The sequence below is a fragment of the Microchirus variegatus genome (assembly GCF_963457635.1).
Source record: "Microchirus variegatus genome assembly, chromosome: 3".
Classification (NCBI taxonomy): domain Eukaryota; kingdom Metazoa; phylum Chordata; class Actinopteri; order Pleuronectiformes; family Soleidae; genus Microchirus; species Microchirus variegatus.
Genome location: NC_139804.1, coordinates 8,761,725 through 8,774,315, shown reverse-complemented (window position 1 = coordinate 8,774,315; position 12,591 = coordinate 8,761,725). Strand labels below are relative to the sequence as shown.

The following is a 12,591-nucleotide window of genomic DNA, read 5'->3' as shown; positions in this document are numbered from 1 at the left end:
TTGCCACTCTTTGCCTCCCTGTAGATTCACCCCTGGAAACTGCAGGAATGACCAATAACAACTCTCTGCTACATGCAAATAGGTCACTTCATAATGTAATTTGCCTAATGTAAGATTGATAAGGAGCCATGCAGTCTCATTAAAGGGAAGTGTTGTTGTATGAGACACTGACACGATGTGTGTAACCTCGGGCGCAATGTGCCTCAGACCCCTGGTGGAGTCCAGGAGGAGAAGGACGAGCTATTACGGAGTCCTTTCACAGCTCATAGTGCTCTACTTTGTGGAGTTGCTAATGCTAATGTTATACCCTTGGATTATTCATCTCTAATCCAACAGTCAAAAACTTTAAAAAGTTAAAGTTTGTCACTTTTTGTTTTTTTTCCCTCCAGGATCGTGTAAACTTTCAGTGACTCTCAGTTAATAAGAGTTAAAGGAGACATATTATGCAAAATCAACTTTTTAAATCATTTTAATACTTATATTTGGGACTCTGGAGGCCCTATGAGTAGGCATAAGTGTGAACAAAGATGACTCATGTTTTTGTGGTCCGCCTCAGTCACCGTACAGGACATAAAACATACAATGTTGAGTTCCGTCTCATTGTTACGTCACAATGAGACATTCCTGGAATTGTTGTCAAAGCTCGGCTTTGTCCCTAAAAAACGCAGGTGAGGGCCATGGTATAGGGAAGTGTTCTATTCTTGGCTGCACAGTTCAACACAAACTTCCAGCCTCAGAGAATTCACGTGTCCAGTAGATACATTTGTGGCCCGCCACGGCCAAGGAGGGCGCAAGTCAACCCAGCACAAAACGAGTAAAACATGAAAAACTTTTTTTTTTGTTTTTTTTTAATTGTTCAACTTGAGGTTTGTAAGAAGCCACTACATGCTTCAAATCACAGTATCATGGGTCTTAAAACCATAAACTTTGTATTTGAATTAAGGTTGTTTGAGCGCTGTGAATCATTCCTGGTTTGGGTGTGGCGATCTCACATTCCAGAGCTTTTGTTGTTTTTTCGGCCAATCAGCTGACAGTCACAGAGAATACACATGGCTAATTAATATGCACGCACAGAGAGAGAAAGAGCGAGACAGAGAGTGTAGAACTTTCTAGCAGTTATTGAGCGTGTGCAGTGCAAAATCAAACCGTGATTCTCATCAAAGCTTTGTTGACCTGCTTTGGCTTCTTGTATATATATATATAAGTATATATATATTTATATATATATATATATAAATATATATATTCTTTTATGTGTTTGACTTCATCTGTAACTGATCATTAGAACCTGTATGTTTTGTCGGTTTAACTAAACTGTGGCTGAACTTCTTAACAAAGACAGAGACAAATCTCACTTCTGCTATGTGAGTGGACTTGTTAGCATTTTAAGCTAGTAATCTTTATGGTAACGTGTTAGCATAAACGTTAGCAGACTTCATCGTTACAAAAAAAACAAACAGATGGATTATTTAGCGGCTGAAAGAGAGCAGGACAGACACAGTAATTGTCTGAGATGACAATGCCAGCACCGCTGTATCTCTGGGTGAGTTTTAGTGTTCACTTCATGAACTGATTGGTTCCTTTATTAGTTCAGTTGAGCTCAGCAGCGAGTGTGGCGGCCGGGAGTGGAACTGCCGCATTCTGTGAATCACTCGCCCTATTAACAGACTTAGGTACACATAAAGTGATGAGAGGAGACGAAACACAGAAGAGAGACTCACCAATAGCTGCAATATTTAAAAATAATAACAAATGTATATGTGCATATTAGTATTACCCTCTATGATGCTACTAATTATAATACTTTTACTTTTTATATAAGTATTATTATTTTGTATTATCATCATCATTATTATAATGATGTTTTGTTATCAAAACTTGGGAGGGAGGAGGAGTCTGTCAGGGCAGGCGAGTGTAGTCACTCACTGACCAGCGAATGTACTGACGCAGACACACACAGAGAACTGGAGAATTGTGGTTGAGGACGTGAATCTTGTTCGCAAACAAACTGGGGCTGAAGACATGAATGTCGTCGACCCGTGGCTAAGCACTGAACGATTCGGTGAACAAATCTTTTAATGAACAGATTCTAGTGAGTACACTCAAATCGACTGCAGATCACATCACCAGTGAGTTTTCTTTAACGTTGTTAATCTATGGAACGTTAATGTTCAGTCACATACAGGGATGTATTTTCTTTTAATAGTAAACAGTGCATTTCAGAACGTTATGTGGGTGCATTATTAACCAGCTAGAAACGTGCTGATGTGCTTGAATCATGTGTGAATGACACAGCTTTGTGTATGAAGTATAGGGCTTGGACACGTGACGTCATTACTTGGCGTGGCCACCATGTTGGAGGGTTCCTTTACTTCCTGTACTTCACTTCTACTACTTGGACCACTGCGGACTGTAGACATACTCTTCTCATTTGCGTGTCTTAGTTTTCTTAATTTGGCGCTACTTACCATCTCAACAATGGAAAACACCTGTTGTTGTGTCATGGGGTATAACAGCACAACACCCAATCGCAATGGGAGAAAGATCGGCAATGGATTAAATTTTCACATCTTTCCGAGGCGCAGCCACGGAGACCAAGGGTGAATTCCAATTCCTTGCTTAACCCTCAATCTTAACCCTCAATCTCAAAAATGCGCGCTCCCTCTAGTGCAAGTGCTGTCCCGATTCTCAGAAAAATTCAGTTGAGGGGCAAGTTTAAGGGCTGTATCGCCCCCAATATTGAGATTTTACGAGACCACCCTTGGGAGCAAGGGCTACCCAGAATGCATTGTGTGTTTTCACATGAGAAAGATGGCGTCGAAAGCAGCGAAGCGAGTGCGATACAAATTAAGTATTTTCTTTGTTAATAGAGATATAAAAATGATGAAAACCATTGTATTATCTTAGTTTAGGCCCATATTATGGATTACTGACGTCATTGTTGCGTAACATTTATTTTTATTTTACGATCTTTTGTCAATAGCCGGCCGGTGCGCACACGCGATCGTTTGCTATCGTTTACCCTTCAATAAGCCGTGGTGTGTGGTAACTGTCAGCTGAATATGTCCGTGGTTGTGGTATTTGTATGAGTATCATCTTATAACTAACTGACAACCTAATAACTTGACTGAAATAAAATAATAAATAAATAATCATGACGTAAATGTCTTCTTCTTTTTTGGAGTTGACAGACTGGACGCAGCTTTCGCGTTATTCTGCCCCCCACAGTCTGAAGACGTATCTGCATTTAAGGGGTGTCCCATTTCTAAGTGACAAAATAAGCCTCAACACTTGGTATTGAGGGCCCCAAGTATCCGAGTCGTCGGCTCGTTGGATCGCTGGTGTAAGACGACCAAACATAACCTTCCACAGTATCTCGATGTCAATGCAAGTGTTTAACTGATAACTGTGAGATTCTGGACAAACTCTTACCTGGGGATTTGGTGTTGGCTGTCATATAGGACAGTGTGGGACTTATGTGTGCCGAGGTAAAGAGCCCTGCGTTCACAAAAGGACGCTGTCAGCTGAATGCAAGAGATGTGGAGAGCACAAGAAAAATTGCCCACCTGCGAATTCATGTGGAAAGGGTGATTGGAACCGTACAACGAGTACATTATTGGAACAAGTACATTATTGGAACAAGTACATTATTTTGTCAGCTAAAGTACCGATCCACATGGTGTTGCCATGCAAGGATGAAGAGACACGACATTCCTTGATAAGATTGTGTCTGTATGTTGTGCTCTGACAAACATGAGCCCAAGTGTAATGCTGAAATAAATGTGCATTAAATACAGCCATAAGTGTCTGTTGCATGTGAGCTTCCTACTCACAGTTTGTTCTGGAAGGACGGAGATACGGTGTTAGTCAGATAGTCAGTTTATTGTCGGCAATAAAGAACACAGCCGTTTCTGCCGCTGCCTGCGCTTTGCTCCGCTTCTCTCTGTGTCTCTCTCGCCACACATCTATACCCACAATCTTATAAATAAATAGGTATCTATACAACATATAATATATGTAGTATGTACATATGTAGTACTTGTGGGACTGCTACAGTGCTAGGAGATTTGACAGCCATTACTGACACCTGCGGTGCGGAGGCATCTTGTGTCAGCAAAAAAGCTCAGGGAGTGCCGATTTTGTCCACATACTGGTCGCTGGCTTACCTATTTAACGTATCCCGGTAAATTCCACATCGTATAAATTTCATGATTTTCCTTTATAAATCATTGGTTGTTTGGATAAGAAATTTCAGTTAAATGTATCGTTCAGGAGACAAACACAGTGATATTTGAGAAGTGAAATAAAGTTTATATGATTTACAGAAAGTGTGCAAGAATTATTTAACCATGTAAGACCCACGGTTGTAAAATTACAACGTTAACTTTAGCCATCCCTAAAAACTATCTGTTATATTTTATCTGTTTTTTTACCACATGTACATAGTCATTGGGTCTTACTGTTCAGTCTAACAATGTTAGTGGATGTTACATTTGTTTATAAGTTCCACTTTATGGCCATGAACGCACACAACTTTTCAAGATCGCCTCCGAACAAAATCTCTTTGTTTCATTGGACTGGATTCATCAGATTAAAGTAAGTAAAATGTCTCTTATATTTTTTTGGGATGTTATTATAATGTGTAGAGCATGTACATATTTAGTTATTGTGGAATAGATGCATCAAATTTCATTTAGAGCTTGTTTCATATTTGTTGTAATTTTACAACACTGGGTCTTGGTGGTAGCAAAAATAGCAGGCTTGTTTCGATGGACACAAACAGGTGATATTCCCTCCACAACACCACTGCCTGAAACAGAGGATTTTCTTTATACATGAACAGTATACATTACATACATTATACCCTTGTGTTGTGTTCTGGTCAAATTTGACTGATTTAAAAGTTTTATGTCTAAAAAATTATATAGTTAATTTGATCAGACTGAGCTAAAATCCCATGTCTTTGTCCACAAAGAGGATATCAACAGACAATTCAGTTCTGGGAAAGGTGTAAATGTTCCTGAATGTGTAGTGTGGATGTAAGTGGGGGTTTGCATGTTTTTCTTTTAGTATAAGTAGAGACCATAGGCTCAGACAATTACATTTACATTTAGGGCATTTAGCAGATGCTCTAGTCCAAAGTGACTTACAATCAGCAGACAGTATTGTCTGCCTTGAAAACATTTCTACCCATAGCACTTGGTCCACCACTCTATCTATTCCTTCAGATTATGTACTACTATATAAAAACCATATTTATACATGTTAATTCATTGCTTTTTTTCCCCAGAATGCCACCAGCAAGGAGAGAGCCGCGGTACAGTGTGCAGGATGTGATTGATATCATCCAAACTGGAGAGAGTGAAGTTGAGATGGAACTCAATGACACTGATGAGAGTGATGAAGACTCAGATGAAGATGTCTGTCAACAAGTGGACAAAGAAAACCAACCGGCCATGGACTGTCCAGCTTATAATTATGTCGACATCAAGCCAAAAACACACAAACACATCATGCACCGTGACAGGTGTCGCTGGCCCAACACACAAATGCAGCAAGTGTGATGTTCACCTTTGCTTTTCAAAGGACAAGAACTGTTTTTAGGACTTTCACTTACAATGAAAGTTTGTCATGAAAAGAAAAAAGGAATGAAGAAGTTGCTAGAGTTAAAAAGCTAGAGTTTTATCCTGTTTATTTATTTATGTATTTATTTTTAATAAATGATTTCATAAAAATATGACTAATGTGTGATTATTTGCAAATGTTATATACATTTATGGAGCTAAGTAAGCAATCAAACTTGCAAATGAACTTAGTTGTTGTGAATTGTTGTTCAGACAAAGTGAGTAAAAACACAGAAATTCTGCTACCACCAAAGCCCAACGTTGTAAAATTACAACGTTTCTGTAAAAACTTATAAAAACATTTTTTTTCCAAAAACTCTTTGATTTCTGCATCTAAGGTCTCCTACAACAACATCTTAAAGGTCAAATCATTTTTTTTTTAGGTTTTTCTTAATTTGGGTCTTACAGGGTTAAACAAAATTAGGCATGTGCATAAATTCAGGCACCACAAAAGAAAAATGTAACCCGACATGGACCAAGCGGGAACAAGTCGGCCGAGCGCAAAACAAAAAACAGGAAAAGTTTGTTTTTTTTCAAAATTAGGGATTTCCATTTTTTTCAAAATTACACAAGTTTAAGTTTTGAAGAAGCCACTACATGCTTCAAATAACAGTATTGTGGGTCTTAAAACCATAAACTTTGTGTTTGAATTAAGGTTGTTTTATCGCTGTGAATCACTCCTAGTTTGGGTGTGGTGATCTCACATTCCAGAGCTTTTGTTGTTTTTTCAGCCAATCAGCTGACGATCACGGAGAATACACATGGCTAATTAATATGCAGCTCTCACTCAGAGAGAGAGAGAGAGGGAGGGGGAGAGGGAGGGGGAGAGAGAGTGTGTCGAATGTCCAGCGCTTATGTGTGCAGTGTGTAGGGTTGCCACCTTTCAGAAATGAAAATAAGGGACGCCCCACCGCGGCTCCTCGGGGCCATGACCACCACGGAGCCGACTAATCTAGGACATCTAGACACGTGTGTTGTAAGGGTGTCGGGGGTTTTTCTAGTAAAATTTCACTATGGAGAGTACATGGCGAGGGAGTGGAGCGACCGGGCGGAGGCGGGTTGGTGTGGAGCATTTGAAAATTTGAGGTAAAAATGGGGCATTCTGAGGCTTTTTGAAGGACCATTATGGTGACTCATGAAGTAAGGCCAAGTAACTCAAAACATTACAGAACTCTGTATTACAGAAAACATCTACTTTGGGAAGCAGCTGGGGGAACACATGAACATGAAATGTCTATTGGCAAGAGCAATTAGGGACCGGGAAAAAAACCGAAATAAGTTATTGTGCTAATTCTGTACCATTGTTTTTTTTTTTCTAATTTTGTTATGGCAGGGACTGTGTGTGCTTACCTCACTAAAGTCAAGGCATTGCAATTATAGTATATTATATTATAGAGTGTGCCCCCTCATCTGGTGCAGCGGGCCTTTTTTTCTGCGCACCGCACCTGCACTGTGGCTTCTCTCTCTCTCTGCTGTGTTGTGCGTCGCTGCTGCGCTCTGCGCTTTTCCTCCAAGCGATCTTTCCGTATCAGCACAGACTGGATTATTTCTCTACACGCAGTTTTATCTTTACATCCAATAATAATCTTTATTACGATGATCGGTAGTCGCGATGACGTGCGATGACGACAACTCTTAACAGCGCACTTTTCATTGTTTTCACTCCGTGGTCTCAATCTTTTTGTAGAAGAGCTTTAGTTTAGTTGTAATTAAGGGAATAACCGATTAATCAGATGAGCTGATGTCTTTAGTTAACTGTGAGCAGCACCGATGTGTGGCGTCTGTTGCTAAGCAACCGTGACAGCAGCACGCGCACAGAGGACCGGAGTCGGTGCGGCCGAGATCCAGCATAGATCCCGCCACGACAAGTTTGCTTGCCTTATTATTCCCTGTGTTTTATTTTCATCTTTATCTTTAGTGTTGATGTGTGTGTGTGACAGACATGTGGATTGGATATTTAAGGAAATACGGAACAAACCACGTCCCGTATTGGTTCAATACAGGACGCAACATTTAATTGCCAAATAAAGGACGATTCCGTATTTTGCGGGACGGGTGGCAACCCTATCAGTGTGTGTGTGTATGTGTGCAGTGCGAAATTAAAGCGTGATTGTCATCAAAGCAGTCATCATCAAAGCTTTGTTTGACAAAGGAAGGCAAAGAGAACAGGACAATAAGTCAGCTGTGGCTGAACAGCTTCTTCACAAGGACAGAGAAAGCACAGAGACGGCTGGTGTGTGGACTGTTAGCATTTTAAGCTAGCGATCTTTATGCTAACGTGTTAGACTTCATCGTCACAAAAACAACAAACAGATGATTGTTCAGCGGCTGAAAGAGAGCAGGACAGACACGGTAGTTGTCTGAGATGATGACATGACGCCAGCACCGCTCTATCTCTTATCGAATTGGACATTTGGAGGCGAACAGACTTAAAGCTGCGATGAAAAGGAAGCACACCCGGACCTCTAATCTGATCGGAGGCACTGAAGTCTGCCGGAATACCTTTCAGTTTCTTATGGGGTGAGTTTTCATTAACGTTGTTTATCTATGTTATGTTGGTGTTCATTCAAAGTCACATACAGACGCACATAGGGACGCTGTCTTTTAATAATCCACTGTGCGTTTCATAACGCCATTTGGCTACATTGTTATTAGCTATGCTTGCTTAGCTCGCTAGCTCGGTACTGTATTATTACAATGAGAATGATGCACACATCGAAACTTTTGTTCGGTCAGATGAGTGTATTATAAGTCGTAAGAGGAGCATGTCACGGCCCTCTTTGAGATTTTGTACACCCGCAGGTTCAGTTTGATGATTCAAATGCTTTGAGACGAAACTCCCGTGTCCGAAACATAACATTGCATTGAATGATGTGTGAATGCCACACCTTTGCATGCATGAATCACACATGTGATTAACACAATGTGTGATGAACGTGTTAATTACACGTGCGATTCATGCACATAAAGGTGTGGCATTCACACATAATTCAAGCAATACTACTGATCAATCTATACTGATTCAGTGATAAAGTGCCTGTTAACATGAACCATGATCCGAAACAAGTATTTTTTTTTTTTTTCAGAATCCTGGGCATAAGGATTGGCATGTGAAGTTGCTGCCAACCCATGTGTCCAAGGCCTCAGTGTGGCGTCAATACATGAGGTCGGCTAAGGCTCTTGGTATGTGTATAAATTGATTTCTATACAATAGCCAAATGCTTATATAGACTACTATATGTAATGTGTAAAATGTGATTTTTTGGAAAAGTAAAATAATTATTTTCATTGTGGTTCTTGCTGTCAGCAGGTAGTGGAACACAGCTCTCCTGAAAGTCGCCTCAATATTCCGCAGCTTGTTGGAACGGCAGATGGCAGAGTGATAGTAAAGACCATTGACTGGCAGACACATCTGAGTCCCTACTTTCGAAAGATCCCACAGATCGAGAGTTATCAGCACTTTAGGTATTTATATTCAAAATTCTGCATTTTATGAATAAAAAAATCATGAATGGACATAATAGTGTTCCATGTGAACAGTGAGCCATGTTTTAAATATCCTGTTGTGTGCTTCTATTCTGTCACAGCTTTGATGCCAACAGACCAGGTGTGGTGCTTGCTCAAACTCACAGTGATGCAGAGCCTATCGAGTTTCAGCTACTGCGCAACCCAGGAGTTCTGCCCCCTGTTGACAGTCTTCCTGTCCTGGCCCCACCTGGACTTACCATGGACAGGCAGACGTATCTTTTTGGAAAAAATCAGGCCTTTCTGTTCTGATGAGGCAAAAGACTTCACATGCCCAGCACCAAAGGTTACAGCACAGAAGAGTAAGTAGAAGGGGGTGCGCTTGTGATGTCATCATTTAGCCCGCATATCAACTGTGATGGACAGAGTGGGTACAGCCACATTGTGGGGGAGGAACTGGTATTGAAGATGATAATATAGTCCATGGTCTGGAAAATATTGAACTCTCCTTCACACACTTAAGATATATTTTATTTGATATTTGAAGTATGTATCTATCTTTCACCTTTCTTGTTTCTCATTTTTATTCAAGTGCTTTTTGTAACAGAAGAATTTCCCTCTGGGGATCAATAAAGTAGATTCTGATTCTTATCAGTCCACTGAAGTACTTACAGCAAATAACACTACATTGACATGAACTACATTCATTCCTTTTTTTTTTCAAACTGCTACACTGTTTCTGTCCTGTGGGCTAATAGACATCAGATGTCACTGACAGCTAGACTGGGTGGGGGGTTGTGACCATGTTAATGTGATGCAAATGAGCAGCTATTGGCCTGGCTCCTCAAGAAGGTCGAAATCTTTCAGGCTGAATTTCTCCCTAAAGCAGTTTGAGGAGTGCCTACATTCAAATGGCCATATCTTCTTCAAAAAAGATGGACATGTGTTTGACATTGCTGGAAAGCTTAGAAATCACACTTTCGGAATCTGTAAATAACTCCAAATGTCCCAAAGTAGACTTGTGAACGCTTTTGCCATGGCTGGACACAAATGTTATGCATCCTCCTTTTGCAGAAATAACAGCCTCTAAACGCTTCCTTTAGCTTTCAATTAGAGTCTGGATTCTGGCTGAAGATATTTTGGACCATTATTCTTTACAAAACGTCTCCAGTTCAGTCAGGTTTGATGGTTTCCGAGCATGGACAGTCTGCTTTAATTCACACCACAAATGTTCAATATAGTCAGGTCTGGGGACTGAGATGGCCATTCAGAACGTTGTATTTGTTCCTCTGCATGAATGCCTTAGTAGATTTTGAGCATTGATTAGGGTCGTTGTCTTGTTGAAAGATTCAGCCCCGGCACAACTTCAACTTTGTCACTGATTCCTGGACATTGTTCTCCAGAATCTGCTGATATTGAGTGGAATCCATGCGACCCTCAACTTTAACAAGATTCCCAGTCCCTGCACTGTCCACACAGCCCCACAACATGATGGAACCGCCACCCAATTTTACTGTTGGTTGCAAGTGTTTTTCTTGGAATGATGTGTTCTTTTTCCTCCATGCATAACGCCCCTTGTTTTGCCCAAATAACTAGTTTAGTTTCATCAGTCCACAGCAGCTTATTCCAAAATGAAGCTGGCTGGTCCAAATGTGCTTTAACATATCTCAAGTGACTCTGTTTGTGACGGGTGCAGAGAAAAGGCTTGTTCTGCATTACTCTTCCATACAGAATCTCCTTGTGTAAAGTGCGCTGAATAGTTCAACGATGCACAGTGACACCATCTGCAACAAGATGCGCTCAATTCTAACATGAGGTTACAGTTAAAGATGTAGAACACTAATTAATGAGTGGTCCAACTGTTGACATAGTTGACACTGGAGAAAAAAGTGGGAAAACTTTGGATGGACAATATGACCTTAGAATATTCCATCATGATAAAAATTACATGATGGTAATTTTCAGAATTTCAAAGTGTTTGTTTTGATATGGAATGACATATGCTTCACAATAGAATCATATTTATGATGCAAAATAAATCTATTAAATTTCAAAAACAAAGAAATAAATCTAAAATTAAGTAAATAATAACGTATGTAACGGATGTAATACAGTATATATATGTATGTAATCTTATCACCTCACTGGCAGCTGTGTCTCAGCCACACATACTGTGTTTAGAGAAAGAAGGAGGTTGTGGGCCATGTTTTCACTGTAACATGATAAGAAGTGGGGCCCGCATGTAATCGATTGGGGGGCCATATGTGGCTCATAGGCCCTCAGTTTGACACCTCTGATATATGCGATGTTTAAGTGTAACTAAACCCCTAATTCACTTTTTTTCAGGTCAAATCCAGTGGATGTTATTTGTTGATCCAGGTGCAAATCTCCTCCTGTCCCTCACTCCGCTCTCAGCTAACTTCTGGGCATTTTACAGAATCAGACATTGGGTGGAGTTAGCCTCATAAGAGATGGTGTAGTTTCCCTTTAGTCTACATTTATTCAAAGTAACATTCCCCATTTATACAAGTCTTGTTTTGTCTACTTCAGGTCCCCAGTTCAGCACATGAGATCCTCTACGTCAAAGAAGAAGAGTGTCTGTAAATCATGTTCACTGATCCTCTGTACAATCCTCCTTAATCAGACTGTGCAAAGTCAAATGTGTATGCAGCGCTGACCACACTGAGGGAGATGGAGTCTAAAGCAAAAGACGGTATTACTGCCCCCTGCTGGGCTTAACTGACACTGACACCCACACGGAAGCACACTGGAGGACCTGGCTCTTACACCAAACCCATGTGTTTTGGAGTGCAGTCCTGGAGATGAGCACATTCTGTAGCTGTCATGTTCAGCATGTGGACAAATATATATGCATTTCATGTATGGTTTAGTGTCTTAATTCATGTGCAGAACTTAACATAGATAGTGTGATTTCTAATTTAGCCTCGTTTTCTCATAGATTTGTGTCGTTATGCAATAAGTGCAGATCTTGACCTTAACCAGTGGGACTGCCAATGTGTTGTGAAACTTTTCTTTCTGATCTTTACTGGGAGCCCATGGCTTTTAATTTTAAAGGGTTGACGGTTCAAATCCAGGGACAGGTCAAGGGTTGGGGAACCCATCCACCATTGCTCCCCGAGTGTAGAAAAGTGCTGCACCCAGTTTGTGTATGTTCACTAGTGTGTAGGATGGATCAAATTCACTATCACTAATGTATTCATACAGTATATCAATAGATTAAGTTTACATAATCTTCTTACATTTTCATGCATGTTTGATATTCTACAAAAATGAATGAATATATACGTCCATCAATATGCATCCATGTTGCAGTCGTGTCTCTATCCATTCACATTACAATTCTTCTCCGTGAGTTGAACACTAGATGGCGCTGTTCAAACATGAGGAGACACAAAACAATGTGGAAAAGAGGTGTTGGTTTGATTGAAACATGCAATATGACCTAAAGATTCATTCAAAATGGTTTCATTTGAAAAGAGAA

General features: G+C 40.3%; 1 protein-coding gene across 1 annotated transcript in view; it reads left to right on the top strand.

Moving 5' to 3' along the window:
• klhdc8a (kelch domain containing 8A) overlaps nucleotides 1-11,693 on the top strand; it is a gene marked incomplete at its 3' end in the record, with an annotated part of 48,202 nt that extends 36,509 nt beyond the window's left edge. Inside the window, exon 7 of the mRNA XM_083887137.1 lies at nucleotides 11,640-11,693. Within this exon, the coding sequence (XP_083743263.1) occupies nucleotides 11,640-11,693 (54 nt within the window). The remainder of the gene's footprint in view (nucleotides 1-11,639) is intronic.
• Between the last annotated feature and the right edge of the window lie 898 nt (nucleotides 11,694-12,591).